The sequence below is a fragment of the Natator depressus genome, chromosome 12 (assembly GCF_965152275.1).
Source record: "Natator depressus isolate rNatDep1 chromosome 12, rNatDep2.hap1, whole genome shotgun sequence".
Lineage (NCBI taxonomy): Eukaryota > Metazoa > Chordata > Testudines > Cheloniidae > Natator > Natator depressus.
In genome coordinates this window covers 1,237,612-1,254,612 of record NC_134245.1, presented here as the reverse complement: position 1 = coordinate 1,254,612, position 17,001 = coordinate 1,237,612, and the positions used below count along the sequence as shown (strand labels likewise).

Sequence of the window (17,001 nt, the reverse complement as noted above, 5' to 3'; positions counted from 1 at the left end):
AGGCTGTACTAACCCCTGGCTCTGGTTCCCCTTTTGCACTGAGCTGCCAGCAGGGCACATGCAGAGAGTCTCATACCAATGCAGAGGAAAAGCCCATTTTCCTCCTGGAAACGGGCCATGTCCATCGCCCTCCCTGACTGCGGCTAACCCCTCCATTTGCCACAGGAGCCAGCCTGGAAAGCAAACAAGCTGCCCTGCTTCTAAAAATACATCCCCTTCACCAAAAAAATGCTCCCAGCTCCTGCCAATACAGTAATCAATCGCGGTATCACAGAGGTGGTGGTGGGGCGGCATGTTTGCCCTGCAGCAGGTGTTCCCATGGCCCCCAACCCCCTCGTTGGCTCTACTCCAACCCACGCTGGTGCTGGAGATAAAAGACCCGCAGCCTTGTCTGCCCCATCCACATGCCTCAGCCTTGTCGCTAGCATGGCTGCTCTGTGGCTGCTCTCCTGCCTGGCACTCCTCGGCGCGGCTCATGGTAAGCCAGGCGGGCCCTTCTCTGATTGGGCTGCATAATCCATTAGGTGACAGCCTCATCTGGGTTCTGGAGACCCTGTGTGGGGACACAGCAGCGCAGATTGTGCGGGTCAGGCTGGGAGCTAGAGAGACACCCAGGGGCTGGCTGTGTCCAGGAATCCCCTTTAGCTGCATCAGCTGGGAGGCAGTGTGGCCTGGTGGACAGGGCACTGGATTAGGACCAAGGAGATCTGTGTTCTATTCTCCACTGTGTTGCTGGGTGACTTCGGACATATCACTTCCCTGCTCTGTGCCTCAGTTTCCCCTCTGTAAAATGGGGCAGCCACAGAGCAGCCATGATCTTGATCTTCTTTGTAAAGGACTTTGATCTCATTTGAGTAAGAGCCCTTGAGTCCTGAATCTGCACGAGGGGGTCTCAGGGTGCCGCTATTGCACTTGCCAGCAGCCAAAATGCTGTACCCGTTGCCAGACCAGGTTTGTTTGGCTAGTTACTTTGTGCCTCCTTCAGTGCTCCTCTGTGTGATTAAGAGAGACAGTAGTCTTCAGTGCTGTCTCTAAAATGGTGTGTGTGTGAGGGGGGTGTTGCTGTGGGCTGTTAAGCAACTGCTACGTTCCACACCAGAGCTGGCTGCATTTCAGCAGCAGGCCAAGCAATGTGCAGTGCCTGCTGTAACAGCGGCAATGAGTGCTGTAGATAAGGTTGCCGCTCTCACCGCCTGCCTGCAGTTGTGTGCAGTAACTCTCTGAAGCTCACGCTGGGCAGCTGGAATAGCCTAGGTTTGGCCTCTGCCTGGTGGGAAAGTGGCTCAGCTGCTTTCAGGCGTGCAAAGCAGGGTATAAATACAAGATTCTTGCTGTAAACGGCCTTTATGTGCCTAGCTGCACCCGTCCGGCCTAGGGCATTGACCAGCAGCTCTCGCCCTCCCTGGCCTGGGCCCCCGTGTCGTCACTGACACCTGAGCCTGGTAGGGTCGGGGAATGCTGCCATTCTGATCGGGTGAGATTTGCCACATAAGAATGGCCATACTAAGTCAGACGGCCGTTCTTATGTCCAGCTAGCCCAGTATCCTGTCTTCCAACAGTGGCCGGGCCAGGCACTTTAGAGGGAATGAACAGGACCGGGCAATTATCAAATGATCCACGCCCTGTTGGCCCGCCCCCAGCTTCTAGCCAGCAGAGCATGGGGTTGCATCCCTGCCTATCCAGGCTAATAGCCATCGATGGACCCATCCTCCATGAACTCATCTAGTTCTTTTTGGGACCCTGTTATAGTTTTGGCCTTCACAGCATCCCCTGGCAAGGAGTTCCTCAGGTTGACTGTGTGTTGTGTGAAGAAATACTTCCTTTCATTGTTTTAAACCTGCTGCCTCTTAATTTCACTGTGTGACCCCTGGTTCGTGTGTGAAGTGAAGGGGTAAATAACCCTTCCCTGTTCACTTTCTTCTCCCCAGTCATGATTTTACAGACCTCTCGCATCTCCCCCTGACCCCAGTCATCTGGTTTCCAAGCTGGAAAGGCCCAGACGTTTTAACCTCGCCTCATACGGAAGCTGTTCCAGACCCCGCACCATTTTTGTTGCCCTTCTCTGCACCTCTTCCACCTCTACTATAGTTCTTTTGAGATGGGGCGACCGGAACTGCGCGCAGTATCCAAGGTGTGGGCGCCCCACGGCTTTATACAGAGGCAACGGGGTATTTTCTGTCTCATGATCTCTCCCTTTCTTGATGATTCCCGACATTCCGTTCGCTTTTTTGGCGGCCGCTGCACAGTGAGTGGCTGTTTTCAGAGAACTCTCCACAGTGACTCCAAGATCTCCTCCATGAGTGGACCAGCTAAATTAGACCCTATCGCTGTGTGTGTATAAACTAAATGCCCGGGTGCCACGGGGGTCGGTGACGCTGCAGGGTGCCAGGCAGGCTGCCCCAGGGCCACGACTCCCAGACAGGGTCTCTGGGTTTTCATTCTGAATCAGAAAGTTCCCCAGGCTCAGACTCCTCCATGTAGCGGATGTCCCCTTTTGGGCCCGGCTCTGGCAGTCATTTTGCCAGACACTGCCCATGCTCTCGCCAGGCTGCGGGAGGGAGACGGGCTGGAGCTGTCTCTGGTTAGCTGGCGCTGCAGCCTCAGGGTGCCAGTGGGAAGCGGGTGGAGACCCAGGCTGACTCGCTTTCCCTTCCAGGCTGTGGTGTGCAGGAAATCCAGCCCATCATCAGTGGCTACGCCCGCATAGTGAATGGCGAGGAGGCGGTTCCCGGATCCTGGCCCTGGCAGGTCTCCCTGCAAGTAAGGAGAGTGGGGAAGTCTCCCTATTGGTGCCGGGACCCTGGCTACTCCCTTTATGCCCCTCCCCCCTCCCCCCAGCAGTGACCCAAATGCTTTCCTCGCTTGGCTCTGCCCCCATGGCTCTGCCCCATCGCCAAGCCCCGCCCCCATTTCACAAGCCCATCTTCCCCATTTCAGCTCCCAGAGGCCGGACTCCTGCAGCCCAGACACTGGGGATGGGCTCGTGGGAAGGGTGGCTCTTGGGCTGTCCCATCCCCACCCAATGGGGCGCTCCAGGGGGCTATGAGCCTGTGGCTGCCCAGGACAAGCACATGCCCATGTAGCTCTGGCAGTAGTGGCTCCTGCTAATAGAAGCAGAAGTGCCAGGTTCGGTCCCTGGGAGGCTGTAGGGAGCTCGTAGCTGAGGCCAAGGAAAGGTGCCCCCCTATGCGTGCCTGAGCTGGGCACTGCAATTGTTTTTGGTGTGATTTGGCCCTTGCTGGTGATACCTTGGGACGGGCGTCTCTAGGGCCTTACAGTCTCCCCCCGTTGGCAATTGCAGCAGTCGAAGACGAACAGCTGGCACTTCTGTGGCGGCTCCCTGGTCAGTAAGCGTTGGGTGGTGACAGCTGCCCACTGCGGAGTGACGTGAGTGGGGACCACCCTGGGGATGGGCTGCGGGGCGGGAGGGGGGGGGGGCAGATCAGGGATATGGCTTAGCGGCCTGTCTGGTGTTGCCTGAAGGGGGCGGTGGGGCAGCAGGGTGCTGCTAGCCCAGGGCCAGGCTCCAGTCCCAGCCGTGGAGATGTCACCACCCCTTGCCCTTCGAGATCACACCTAGCGCCCAGATGATTGTTTCAGCCCCCCACCCTGTGATGCTGGGCTGCCCCCAACGTGCCAGGCTGCATGGGCTACCCCATCAACTACGCCAAGGGGAAAACTGTGCCTGGTCCAGCCAGGTCGCTGCCCCAGCTGTGCACAGGGGAAGGCTCCCTCTGCACTGGCGAACAGCCCCAGGTGCACCTGGGCACTAGCCACAGGCAGGCAGGAACCCCCGCTGCATGGCCAAATGCACCAGCTACAGCTCATGGGCCCAATGGCTGCTAGCTCCCCGTCCCACAGTGCCCCACACATCGCCCTTCGCGGGGGTGATCTCAGCTCTTCCTGGACACTAACTGCCCTCTCTTCCGGCCCCAGGAAATCCAACGTGGTGGTGCTCGGGGAACACGACCGCAGCTCCTCCCAAGAGAAAGTGCAGAAACTGGCCATCCAGGAGGTGGGTGAGCGCTCACCCAGTGCTGACCCACGGCAGGAGGCGGAGCCAGGCACAGACACTGAGTCTCTGGGCGCAACCCTGTGGTGGGGCGCCAGGAGCGCCCAGGGTTGCTGTCTGCTCACTGCCTCTGTGCAGCCCCGCTCTGTGGGCTGAGCTCTCCAGGGGTGATGGGGCACAGCTGGGAACTCCTGTGTGAGCGTATCTGCTCCAGGCCTGGGGGCATTGTGCCAGCACAACAACCAGCTGAGGGAGCCCAGCTGGGGCAACTTCCCCTGCAGGGGTGCAGTGGGGGGTCCCCTCCACAGCCAGCCAATTCTGCCAGCCACAGCTCTGTCTCCCCTGCCCTCTGCAGGGCACAGCCTGGCCCCCGAGGGATCTGCTGCCCTGCTCCAGCCATACAGGGAGTGTGCGCTGACGCAGCCTGCGCCCAGGGGACCTGGAGCCCTCCTGAGACTGCAGCTCCCAGCAGCCCACTCTGGGTGCCTCGGGCACTGGGAGCGGTGGGAGGTTCCCTGCCACATGCTGCCTGCTGGCTCTAAGGAGCTGACACAGAGGCTGCCCCAGGCCTGGTGGTGCCGGCTGGTCTCAGTGCTCGCTGAATGTACTGGGCCAGGCACCATGGCAACGGGGCCCACGTGAGTACCCCCACCATGGAGGAGGGGTAGCTGCAGGGACCTGTCCTCATGGGCCCGTGTCTCTGCCACAGGTTTTCACCCACCCGCAGTATAGCTCCTCCACCACCAGCAATGACATCGCGCTCATCAAGCTGGCCACAGCCGCGGAGCTGGGCAGCACTGTGGCCCCCGTGTGCCTGGCAGCCGCCGGGGACCAGTACCAGAGTGGCCAGCTCTGCGTCACCACTGGCTGGGGCAGGACCCGCTACAACGGTACGTCCTCCTGGCACTGCGGTGAGAGGAGCCTGCATGGCCTTGGGGATGACTTCAGTGGCCAGTTTGGCTGTAACAGCCCCTGGAGCTGGGTCACTCACACACGTTGTGGGGTATGGCCCAGGACTGGGAATTGCGAGATCAAGGGTGGTTACTTACCCACCCTATGCCTCAGTTTCCCCACCTGTGGGTGGGGGACAGTAACGCTGACGTACCCTGCTGCGATGCTGTGCATACTGGTGTTTGCAAAGCACATTCAGCATGGGGAGCGACGGATTTCCCGCCCATGGGTGGAGTGGGATGTGAGTTTTCCCACAACCATCTCCCCCGTCATGGCGGCACTGAGCTGTCAGCCCCCCGGGGTTCACACCCTCATTGGCATCGGGGTGTGTTGCCCCCCCCCGCCGTGTGCAGAGCACTCCTTGGAGCTGGGCGGGAGGCATGAGAAATAGTTCAGCTCTGTTCCTGTCACCAGTCTGGGCTGGACCGAGCCCCTTCTATGCAGGCGGTAAGGCCCAGGGCTGTGGCCCTTTTCTAGCGATGCATCTGGTCTAGACCCAATGTGCCTGGTGCTCACTTAGAGCCACCCGTGGGCACCGGCCCAAATGCTGGGCTCATGGCATGGCCTGGGGGATCCACAGGTCAGAGCTTGAGGCAGCCGTGCATTGGGGCATTGGCAGAGCAGGGCTGGAGCTAGCCCTGGGGGAGGGGTGGATCTAGGTCCTAGGACGTGGACCAGAGCCCCAAAGAGCAGGCAAAGCACTGTCTGGCCAGCTGGCAGGCCAACCCCTGTGAGCCCAGTGCTGCCAGGCTGTGCTGGGATGCTGCTTGGGCACACCTGGCCAGCTCACCGTGTGCACACAGGGGAATGCGAGCCAGGGCAAGTGGGGGATTGTTGGTGAAAGGGCCTTTTCCTCCACCTGGGCCAGGGCCTTTTGGCATCTCCAGGCTCTGCAATGGCTGGGACCTGGAAATCCTGTGCCTGCTTTTGGGCCGCCTGCCCCAGCTTTCAGCAGGGAGCATGGGATGCCCAGCCCCACTGGGGAGCCAGAGGGCCGTGCCTCGGTAGCAGGACGGGCTGGCCGTGGGAGGCTCCTGTGCAGTTCGCTCACTCCACAGGGTGTGTTGAGCAGTGCACCCAGCTCCCACGTGTGGCACACGCCAGCCACACAAGCCGTGCACCCTGTCATGTGGCATGCGTGCGGCGGCTCCTTGGGGCGCAGCCCTGACCCTGCCCTCTCCGCTCCCTTTCCAGCCTTAAGCACCCCAAGCAAACTGCAGCAGACGGCGCTGCCCCTGCTGACCAACAAGGAGTGTAAAACCTACTGGAGCGGTGACATCCTGGACTCCATGATCTGCGCTGGAGCAGCAGGCTCCTCCTCCTGCATGGTACGGCCCCCGGGCGGGGCTGCCCCGCCGGCCGGCCTTCTTCCCCCCCTGCGCGAGCTCAGGCCCCCCGCCGGCCGGCCGGCCTTCTTCCCCCCCCTGCGCGAGCTCAGGCCCCCCGCCGGCCGCTCTGCGCCTCTACCAGCCCAGTGGCCTTGCCGCACATGGCTACCTGGCTCGAGCCCTGCCATGGTCTTCCGCTCCCCAGGCCGGGGGGAGAGTGTAGTGATCCCTGGTGGGGTGCGAGACCCTCATGCCTGTTTCATGGGCCCATAGAGGCATTGCCCAGGGCACTGACTGGCCCAGCCATTGCTGCTTGGCTAGGAGGGGGCCTGTGGCCCAGGGGCCAGCTGCAGAGGGGTGGGAAGCTGGGGAGCGTGTGCACTTGGCTGTGGTCCCCCATGTCCTGGGGGTACCAGGCCAGGGAGAATGTGCCAATCCAGGGACAGGGCCCTTGTCCCTCTGGCAGCGAGGGCAGGCATTCTGCTATAGGCAGGGGAGGGTGCCCGTCAGTCCTCCTGGGCTGGTCTCTCCAGCGTGGCACAGGAGGGTGAGATCCAGGCTAGCACGGGCCGCTCTTCGGGAGGATACCCGGCAGGGTGCTTGGGCAGGGGGCTGGCCCTGGAGGGCGTGGTGCCCAGCTCTCTACAGCCCTGGTGGCTGAGCCTGCCTCTCCATCTGCTTCGCAGGGTGACTCCGGCGGCCCCCTTGTCTGCCAGGAGAACGGAGTCTGGCATCTAGTGGGCATCGTGTCCTGGGGCAGCAGCCGCTGTGCCACCACCATGCCAGGCGTCTACGCCCGCGTAAGCCTGCTCCGTGCATGGGCCGACGGCATCATGGCCAGCAACTGAGCCTGCTGGGGGTCTTAGCAGCTAGGCTCCAGCTCTCCACCCTTCTCTCCCCACGGGTGACCTAGTCCCACCTGGGTCAAAGCCAGCCCTGTGGCCTTCCAATAAAACCTTTCTGCAGCATGGCACCTCTTTGGGTTCCTGCCATCTTTGGGGCTCCAGCACACTGTGTCCACCAGACTTGGCACAGCCTGCGCACCACGTGCCAGCTGACCCAGCAGGGGTTGCTGACACCCACCATGCATAGGCAGGGCTCACATCAGCTCCCCCAACTGAGCTTTGTACCCAAGGCAAGGTGGCCAGCCAGCCTGTGGCCACTGGTGTGGAGCCAGGGAAGACGATCCATACAATCACAGAATATCAGGGTTGGAAGGGACCTCAGGAGTTCATCTCGTCCAACCCCCTGCTCATGGCAGGACCGGCACCAACAATCCAACTAAATCCATGACTGAAGGGCTCCCAGAGCTAGGGTGGGGGCCAGGATGGCTTCAGCCACAGCCCCGTGTGGGGGCTGAACTCAGAGCTGTGCCAGCAGGTGGCCTAGACAGGACTGGGTCTGCACACCAGAGGGCAGCCCCCACAGCTTGTGCAAGGGGGTGGCAGCTTACGGGCTCGGGATTGTGGCGCTCAGACCCAGCTCGCCCAGCTGCTTGGAGGGGTTCCCCTAGCTCTCTGGGCGCTAGCATAGTAGAAGCTGTGTGGCTCGCCCAGCTCTGCAAGCAGCCCAGAGTGCTCCTCCCTCCTTGCCTGCGCCCGTGCTTAGTGTTCCCATCTGCTGTTACCCAGCCGCCACGCTCCATGCCTATGGTGGCTGCAATTCAGTGCTGGATGAACGATCCAGGTGGCTAGCGGCCGGTGCTCGGGGTTGGACAGCCCTCTAGAAATGCAAGTCCTTGGCTGGCTGCTTGTTTCCTCCCTTCCCCAGTGCTGCACCATGTATACCCAATCCAGCTTCTGGTCACCCCTGGAGTCACCGCCTCTACCCTCTCCACAGCCCCTTCTCCACCTCTGGTCTGCTGAGCCCACCCGCTCTTCCCAGTGACCCAACCCCACCACGCACTCCCAGACCCCTAAAAGTTTGTTTCATTTTCATAGAATTTTTTTTGGGGGGGGATGTTGCAAACAGCTCTGACCTTGCCCCTGCTCCCTCCCTCGTGAGACCCTGGTGGGCCAACACAGATGATCGACTCTGCTGCCTCCTTGGTGTTTGCACCATACACAAACTGAGTGGGGCTGGCCAAGCTACTGGGGAAGGGAGTAGGGCTGACTAGCCCCAAAGATTGTTAGTATTAAGGCTTTGCATGGGGTTAGCAGCCAGAGACCTAGTCAGGATCAAGGCTCCATTGTGCAACATGACAACGGTAGCCCTACAAAAACCCCTGAATTGTCTGTGTCACTTTAGGAACGAGGCCAGTTCTTCCACAGCGCTTACCGGCACCGGAGCTCTCAGCACCCTACATCCTCCTCATTTTACAGCTGGGGACACTGAGGCAGAGACAGGGGGAGTGAATTGCTCACAATCATCCTGCAGGCCGGGGTCAGAGGCAGGAATGAAGCCCAGCTCTCCTGTGTCCCAGGCGCGTGTGGAATACACTAGGCTGCTTGGCTGATTGAAAATGACCCCACAAAAATGGCCGCTTGAGGTAGTTTCACACATTGCTCCCTGTGGGGGGCGAAATCCTGGGGCCATGGACGTCATTAGTAAAATGCCCCTGACTGCCCTCAAGGGGCTCGGACTCCACTGATCCCTAGAGCCAAGGGCAGAAGGGACCAGTGTGATCATCTAGTCTGACCCCCTGCACAGCCCAAGCCAGAGCCCTGTCCGGCTAGTGCTCCTAGACCAGATCTCTTAGAAAAGCCGCAAATCTCCATTTAAAAATGGTCAGTGACGGAGAACCCCCCCCGGGCCCCTGGTAAATTGTTCCAGTGGTTAATTATTATCATCATTAAAAACTGACACCTTATTTCCAGTCTCAGTTTGTCTAGTGTCAACTTCCAGCCATTGGCTTGTGTGAGACCTTTCTCTGCGAGATTGAAGAGCCCATTGTTAAGTATTTGTTCCTCACGCGGCTACTTACAGACTCTGTCAAGTCACCCCTGAACCTTCTCTTTGTTAAGATAAGCAGACTGAGGTCCTAGGGTCTATCACTATCAAGGTTTTCTGATCCTTTAATCATTCTCATGGCTCTTCTCTGCCCCTCTCCAATTTATCAACATCCTTCTTGAACTGTGCACACCACAACTGGACACAGGATTCCAGCAACGGCTGCACCAGGGCCACATGCAGAGATCAAAGAACCTCTCTGCTCCGACTCGAGATTCCCCCACTTCTGCACCCCTGGATGGCAGGAGCCCTTCTGGCCACAGCGCTGCATGCGGAGCTCATTTCAGCAGATTATGCACCATGACCCCCAAATCTTTACCCAGGGTGCCCTGGTCTTTCCCGCTGAGTTTCCTGCTCACCCCCATTTCCCCCAGCTGAGAGCCGTGAACAAGCAGGCTGCACTCAGTTCCCCGTCAGGCAGCAGCAGCATATGCCAATCCTGTGCCCACAGTGTGCCCCTTCTAGGCCAGAGCAACTCTGCATGGGCTAAGGGGATCAGGGCCTACATCCTGATTAACCATGGGCAGGAAAGAACCCAGCTGAGGAGAGTGCTGGGAGCTGGGCAAACCTCAATGAGATGTCCTAGTCAAGTGCTGTGGCCACAGGAGTTAGGGATGGAGAAGAACAACAACACCCGACATTTACACAGTGTCTTTCACCCTCATAGGATCACAAAACCCTTGGCAAGCTCTATGCAGCAATCTGCTTCCCTGCCAGCAACATGCAGCCACCTCTGGGGTGGAACCTGGCAGCTGTTTATCAGCACACAGGAATGCCACACCTCAGTGGGCTAATCCCAGAGGCGAGTGGAATGCACGCATCTCTTACTGGGTGCAACAGGAGCTTCAGTGGCCCCTTAGCCAGAGCCTCTGTGTTGCATCTCATGAGAGCTGACACAGCAGCACAGCACCCGCTGGCACCCACGGCTGGGGTATGGGCTTGGTACGGACTCCACGAGATGGGCAACCCCCAGGGACCCACCACCGCCAGTGGGTCTCCCGTTCTTAGTGACCCAGCCCCACACTGCTTAGCTGGTGAGCACCGAGGGACCACAGAGGGCACTGAGATAATGGCCTCATCAGACAGGCACTTGGGGGGCTTCCTGACTCCAGCCTGTGCCTTAGGAGCTCCCAGGGGAAAAAGAGGTGTTCGCCCGTCTCCATCTGCCGTGAGAACGTGGGATCCCATCTCCTCCGCAGTCCAGGCAACGCTCACACACCAGCCCCCCCAACACAACCAAGGCAGAGGGGCTCTAGGCAAACCTTTATGCTGCCATGCCAGCAGGCTCCATGGCAACGAGTATCCCAACAGGCCAGGAGGGAACCCGCACATTTCAAGGCACCAATTTCGTTTAGCATTTCTGCTACAGCCGATCTTAGCAAACCCCAGCCGTGATATGCCACGGTGAGGCGCACCTCCCTGCGTCCATCCTGTCACCCCCAGGGGCTGTCTGTCGGGCCCAGCAGTGGACACACAGACACTCCTCCGGCTTACAGTTTGACCAGTTTCCTTTTCATCTCCACCCAGATACCATTGGATTGATTCGTTCTGCACAATTAAATGTCTGTCAATTAGCAGAGAGAGATCTCATTAATTAGATCAGGCCCCAAAGTCAATGGAAATCACACTCGCCCCTAACTGTTGGCTGACACTACTGGACTTCCCTTCGATTGCTTGCGCCCGCTCTAATTGCATTGCTCCCATTCAAATTCTAGTTCTTTTTTTAAATATCGCCCATTGGCCCAACACAGCCTGAATCCATCACGGACAATGATGATTTGCCTCCGTGGCTTCGTTACGGGGGGCCCAGGGCCCCCTCTTCTTTCCGAGGGTACAGCCTCTGTCCTGGCTCTCCAGCCTTTCACCTCGAAGCACCCTTAATGAATCACTGGCGCGGCCTAAAAACTATCTTGCTCTTTAGGGAAAAGGGGAGGAGCAAACAGGAGCCCAGCGTCGTCGCTTGTTTTGTGCCCCCCCTTTATCCCCCCCATGGGAGTCTCTTTAAATATTTACAAGCCCATTTACACGCCTCTCGTGCTCCGCTGCGCATCCACAGAGGCAGTCATTAATAGTAGACTGATCTCTCCGAGGAGTTCCCAGTGTGGTGTGAACCGGTGAGGCCGTCACATGGCCGCCAGCTGCCCCAGCACCATCCTGAACTGCTGCGTGCTGTTGGCCAGGTCTTTGACCCGCTCCACCATGTCCTTGGCGGCAGAGGGGGACGGGTAGTGGAGGGCGGCGGCCTTGGTGGTCACCACAATCTCCTTGAGCATGTTGCACAGTAGGTTGCTATAGTGGGTGACCTTGTGGCGCACGTCCTGTGCCCGGGCCTGGCGCGACAGGGTGTCGCCGATGAACACCAGCTTGTGGGCACTGAGGATGACGAACTTGCTGTGGGCCACGAAGATCTTGGGTGGCTGGTTGGTGCCCACGGCAGTGAAGAAGGCATCCACGGCGTTGGTGAGTGTGGTGAGGTTGGCCTCGCATTGCTCCAGGTAGAAGAGGAGCAACTGGCGGTCAGAGGGGCACAGGGCACTGCCGCCCTGCACCTGGGCATAGTGCTGCGGCGGTGTCCAGCTGGAGAGGTCATTGTCAATGGGGCGCGTGACCTCCTGCTCCAGCCGCTCAAACTGCTTCAACTATAGGGGGAGACAGATAGCACGTTAGGAACAGGGTGTGGCCAGGCCTGGCTGAGTGCGACAAAGTGCCCCCTCCCCCAGTGGCTGGCTCCCGTAACAGCTACCGACACAGCCAGAGGAGTCACTACCATGCACCTGCGCTGCAGCCTGGCACCGTCAGCGCTGCCCAAGGGGATTAGGAGCCAACTCCCATTGTTCTTGAAAATCTCTGTCTTAGTGTCAAAGGCCCCAAGTCCATGCTGGCTGATAGCAGTGGGGTTGGCATGCCCGGGCTTGGCGCTACTCACCGACTGTGGCATGGACAGACACCCCACTGCAAGCACGTGTGTTCAGAGCCCCAGTCCTAGGCACCAAGGGAAAGGGGAGCAGCGAGGCTCAGATAAAAGCGCAGCCATGGGGGAGGAAGCCAGAGTCTGTCCCCGTGGGCCCTGCAGGGCCAACCTGGCCACAGGGGAGGGAACCGGAGTCTGCCCCTGTGGGCCCTGCAGGGCAGGCCTGGCCATGGGGGAGGGAGCCAGAGTCTGACCTGCCTCACACATTGTCCACAGCATTAATTCCAATTGCAGAATGGCTAAACCTGCCTCCTGAATGTCTGTACTGCCCCCAGCAAGTCAAAGGGGCAGAGTAGGGAACTGCTGTGTGCGCTGGAGTCTGGACTTGGCTTGATAGCATCCTTCGGCCCAGAGTTCCCCAGGGGCTGGATCCCGTTATTGTTTATTATTTGTATTACCCAGCCCCTAGGATTGGGAACAGGGCAGCCTCAGGCCCCTTTTGCCTTCAGGAGAATTCCCCCAAAGACAGAGGATCTCCTTCGGGAGACAGGACGAGCTGGGGCGCACACACGAGTGCGTGGATCTGCCTGACACGGGGGCTGCGCCGTCAATGTCAGGTCAGGAGGGGCCTGGGCAAAGAGCTGGGCCCTGCTTGGGGAGAGCCATCTACAGCAGAGAGCACTTCCCATTGCTAGCCAAGCCCCTGCCTGTGCTCCCCAGGCTCCTGTCAGGGGGCTGAGGGGGTGGGAGTCCCCCCGAGAGGGCTGGGCCCTGGTACCTGCTGCTGCTCCAGCTGCCCCTTGCCCTGCCGCATGATGTTGCCTTTTTCCAGCAGCTCCTTCTGGGTTTTCTCAAACTCCTCCTTGCCCTGGAAGAAGGGAGGCCAGGGGGTGAGTAATGGCCATGAGTGGGAGGGTCCCTTCATCACAGCCCACTGTGGGGTTCCCCTGGTGGGAGCCCGTCCCACACCAGGGCAGAGATCCAGGATGCCCTCTCTCTGGCACGGAGCACGCGATGAATGGGGCTGGCCTGGCACAGTCACCCTCTCCCGGCCTGGGGAGCCCTCACCCTGGGTGACAGCTCTATGTCCCAGTTCCTAGCCCCCCCCCATGCCCCTCTCCTCCAGAACGGGCAGGGTCTGGCTCTCCAGCTACTGGCCCTGGGGGGCTGCCTATGCCCTGGACTCTGTGGTGACAAGGGACTGGGAGCCCAGCCTGCCTGCCATGAGCCCCAGGTGGGTACTGAGGGCTCCCATGAGGGGGCGGATTGCAGCCACCCCGTGAGGAACTCGAGAGGCAGCTGCCCCTCTGCAGCTCCAGCATGCAATGCCCCACCCCTCAGAGCAGGGCATGGGACAGGTGGGACCAGCACGCCCAGCTCTCCCGCTACACACACAGCTGGCTTTAGTGCTGCAGCCCGGGTGCAGTCCTGCAGGAGGCCATGCAGTGGCGCTGCAGGCTCACAGCTGGAGAAGGCTGGCTGGCCAAACTCCCACCCAGGCTGGCTGAGACCCATGGGTCCCAGATGGCACACGCCAAGCTCATCAAACCGCACTGGCTGGCTGGGTGCCCAGCCCCGTGGCCTACCAAGGGGAGATGCCCAACAGGACTTGGGCTGGAGGACCCGGCCAGGCGGAAGGGAGGGAGACTCACCGCCCCCCCGGCTTGGCTAGCCCCAGGCAGGGGCTGCGTCCACACGGCCCCCCGGGAGCAGCTGCTGTGGAGGAAGCGCAGCCAGCGCGTGGGCACCTGGGAGGCAGTTACGGGGCACATGGAGAGGGATCCTCAAGGACCCAGCAGACTGAAGGCCCCCTTCAGCCCCCCAAATAGGGGGAGGGAGCCCAACAAGCATGGGCCTATAGACTGTCAAAGGGGCAAGGAACCCTACTTTCGCCACGGTGCCCAGCATCTAGGCCTTAGGGAACCTGCCCAGCCCAGGCTCACCCCGCGACCCCCTTACCCGGCTTGGGACGTGGGAACCCCCTGGCCAGGCCAGTTTGCCAGGGAAGGAAGCAACGGTGCTGGGTGGTGGCAAGCAGCAGGCACCAGTCCCTGCTCCCACGGCCTTCCCAGGAGTCAGTCCCAGCTGGACCCACGGCTCCCCCGGCGGGGCTGGGCACAGGGGCACCGAGTGGGTGAGGCCCAGGTACATTTCAAGACACCCCGCCTGGGGGCACCAGCTCTGTGCCCGGGGCAGAGGTGGCAGTGCTGGAGGGAGAGGCAGGAGAAAGAGAGGCCTCATGGGAGGGGGAGGAGCAATGGGGGAGGACTGTCTCAGTCAGGGGGGACTGGGGTGCCCCCAGTGAGATGTGCCTCCCTCCAGAGCAAGCCGAGGCCCCCACTCTGCCTGGGGTGCCCCCCCGCTGCCCACCTGCAGGTGCACGTAGTCATAGTCCTCCATCCAGCCGCTCTCGCTGTTCTCGTATGGCCCGTCGGGTGAGTCCTGCGCCAAGAACTTGGGCGGGGAGGGCAGGGGCCGCGACTGGATGCTGCTGGCCTTGTCGATGGGCGCCAGCGGGGGGTGGCTGGCGAGGAGCAGGCTGGCGTCTGGGCTGTCCGCCGGCAGCTTACCCCGTCTGAAGAGCAGGGAGGCGTTGCCATGAAGGAAGGACGCCAGCTGCTTGGTGTCATCAGGGATGCCCCGCGAGTACATCACCAGGCGGTCCAGGTCGTCGGTGCCGCCTGGCTTGCCGGACACTAGCGCGCTGGGGGCCCAGCCACAGCCATCCAGCGCCTGGCTGTGCCGCAGCAGGGCCTGGTACACGTCCTCCATCTTCTGCAGCTGCTTGCTGAGCTTGGCGTGCAGGGCACGGTCGGAGGCCTGGGCCGCGTTGCCCACGGCCCCGCGGGCAAACTCCAGCAGGTCCCGCAGTGCCCCCTTGATGCCCTCGGCTGCTGCCCGGAGGCTGGGTGCATGGAGCTCCAGCTGCTCTGGGCTACGCCAGCCGGTGCTGATGAAGGACATGAGGTAGGAGACGGAACCGCTGATGTGGTGCTGGAGCCGGGTCAACAGCTCCATGGCCACGTCCAGGTCCAGGCCCAGCTCCTTGGGCGCCTCCTTGCCCAGCCCCACGTCCAGCGAGGAGCTGGAGACATTGCTGCGGGTGCTCCCTGTGCTGGAGGCCGAGAGGCGTTTGGCATCGCCCGCCCTGGCCTCCCGGTCCACCTGCGGTGGCACGTCATAGATGTACTCGCCCTCGGCGTCCAGGCTGCTAGCGTGCAGCTCCCGGGGCACATCGTACACGTCCTGCGCAGGCCCCACCGGCTTCCGCAGGCCGGGCGGTACGTCGTAGATCTCCTGCGGGAAGGGGGCCTCGGGGGCGCCCTTCCCTGCCACCGGCGGCACGTCGTACACGTCCTCGGGCAGGGCCGGCGGAGGTAGGTCCAGCTCCTTTGGCTTGGCAAAGGCGGGGGGCACGTCGTAGGTCTCCTCTCGGGAGGGGCCGTCTGGGACGTCCTTGCTCACGGATGGGGGGACGTCATACACCTGCATGGGGGACAGCAGCTGTGAGCGCCCGGCCCTGCCTGCGCCCCTTCCTACCGCCTGCGCCCAGCCCTGCTCATGCCCCTTCCTACTGCCCGCGCCCAGCCTTGCCCGTGCCCCTTCCTGCATGTAAAGTCCGGTCGTTCCCATGCCCTGTTCTGCATACATCGCCCAGCCCTGCCCATGCCCCTTCCCGCTGTCAGTGCCCAGGCCTGCCCGTGCCCCTTCCCACCTGCCCGTGCCCCTTCCCGCTGTCAGTGCCCAGGCCTGCCCATGCCCCTTCCCACCTGCCCGTGCCCCTTCCCGCTGTCAGTGCCCAGCCCTGCCCGTGCCCCTTCCCACCTGCCCGTGCCCCTTCCCGCTGTCAGTGCCCAGGCCTGCCCGTGCCCCTTCCCACCTGCCCGTGCCCCTTCCCGCTGTCAGTGCCCAGGCCTGCCCGTGCCCCTTCTTGGTGTCGGAACAGACGCTGTGGTGAAGCCCCGAGGGGTCAGAAAACTGCCCAATATTTATTATTTTTCAGAAATCTGGTGGCTTTGAAGCCACTCTGGTGGTTGTGGGGCCCGCCTGGCACTTCTTGGAGGCTGGGACCTGCCCCCCAGTCCCTGCTGCCAGTTCCCACTGAGCCCCCTGCTCTAGCAACCCCAGGCGCCCACCCCTGCTTGCCTGCGGAAATCCTGTGCTGTGCCCTGCCTCCTCCCATGTGGGGGCCGGCATGGTGCCACCACGCTGCAGAGCCAGGCAAGGCTTAGTGCTGGGGCATGCCAGGGAGCGCAAACTGCCTGCCTCAGGGCTGGGCTCCCAAAGGATTTCCTATGCTCTCCTGCCCGCATTCAGACCCCCTTGGCCCACTCACAGTTTGGGGGCCCTGGGGCAGGGCCTTCTCCACACTGGGCGGCACGTCATAGATCTCCTGGCCGAGCTCCCGGCTGGTGGGGCCCTTCACTGCCATTGGGGGGGTGTCGTAGACCTGCAAGTGCAGCAAGCAATGGCATTGGTTCCTGCGGCTTGTGCACGCCCGGGCACCTGCACGTAGCCACGCGTATCCCTAGGGACACCAGGACAGTCGGATGGCTCAGCCCCACTGCCCCGAGCCCAGGAGCCTGGCTGACAGCGGCCAGGAAGGAAGGTTCATGGGCCCCACAATAGAGAGACAGGGGAAGGGTCATCTGTCCCCCATAACACTCTCATCCTATAGATGGCCTCCAGTTGAGCCTGATCGATTAGTATCCCTTCTGCCTTTGCTAGCACTAACCACAAATCTCTTTGAAGCTTGCTACAGTCTAGGTCCTGGACACTTCATGTGGTAGGGAGTTCCACATGCTAATCACACTGGAATCTGCCCTCTTTTCAGCATCATTGGAGAGCCT

At 61.2% G+C, this 17,001-nt stretch overlaps 2 protein-coding genes across 3 annotated transcripts in view; one reads left to right on the top strand and one right to left on the bottom strand.

Annotated features, from left to right (window-relative positions):
* Window positions 1-426: 426 nt before the first annotated feature.
* LOC141996381 (chymotrypsinogen A-like) lies at window positions 427-7,257 on the top strand. The gene is made up of 7 exons (XM_074968306.1): window positions 427-478; window positions 2,657-2,760; window positions 3,305-3,387; window positions 3,937-4,015; window positions 4,722-4,902; window positions 6,158-6,291; window positions 6,978-7,257. Exons 1-7 carry the CDS (start codon window positions 427-429, stop codon window positions 7,137-7,139), a joined length of 795 nt encoding a protein of 264 aa, XP_074824407.1. The 3' UTR covers window positions 7,140-7,257.
* Window positions 7,258-9,342: 2,085 nt separating this feature from the next.
* BCAR1 (BCAR1 scaffold protein, Cas family member) overlaps window positions 9,343-17,001 on the bottom strand; it is a 38,879-nt gene continuing 31,220 nt past the window's right edge. For both annotated transcript variants that reach the window (XM_074968304.1, XM_074968305.1), the window contains exons 4-7: window positions 16,488-16,601; window positions 14,522-15,637; window positions 12,930-13,019; window positions 9,343-11,879 (exon numbers count right to left, since the gene is read on the bottom strand). In XM_074968304.1, the coding sequence (XP_074824405.1) occupies window positions 11,364-11,879; window positions 12,930-13,019; window positions 14,522-15,637; window positions 16,488-16,601 (1,836 nt within the window). In that variant the 3' untranslated portion in view covers window positions 9,343-11,363. The remainder of the gene's footprint in view (window positions 11,880-12,929; window positions 13,020-14,521; window positions 15,638-16,487; window positions 16,602-17,001) is intronic.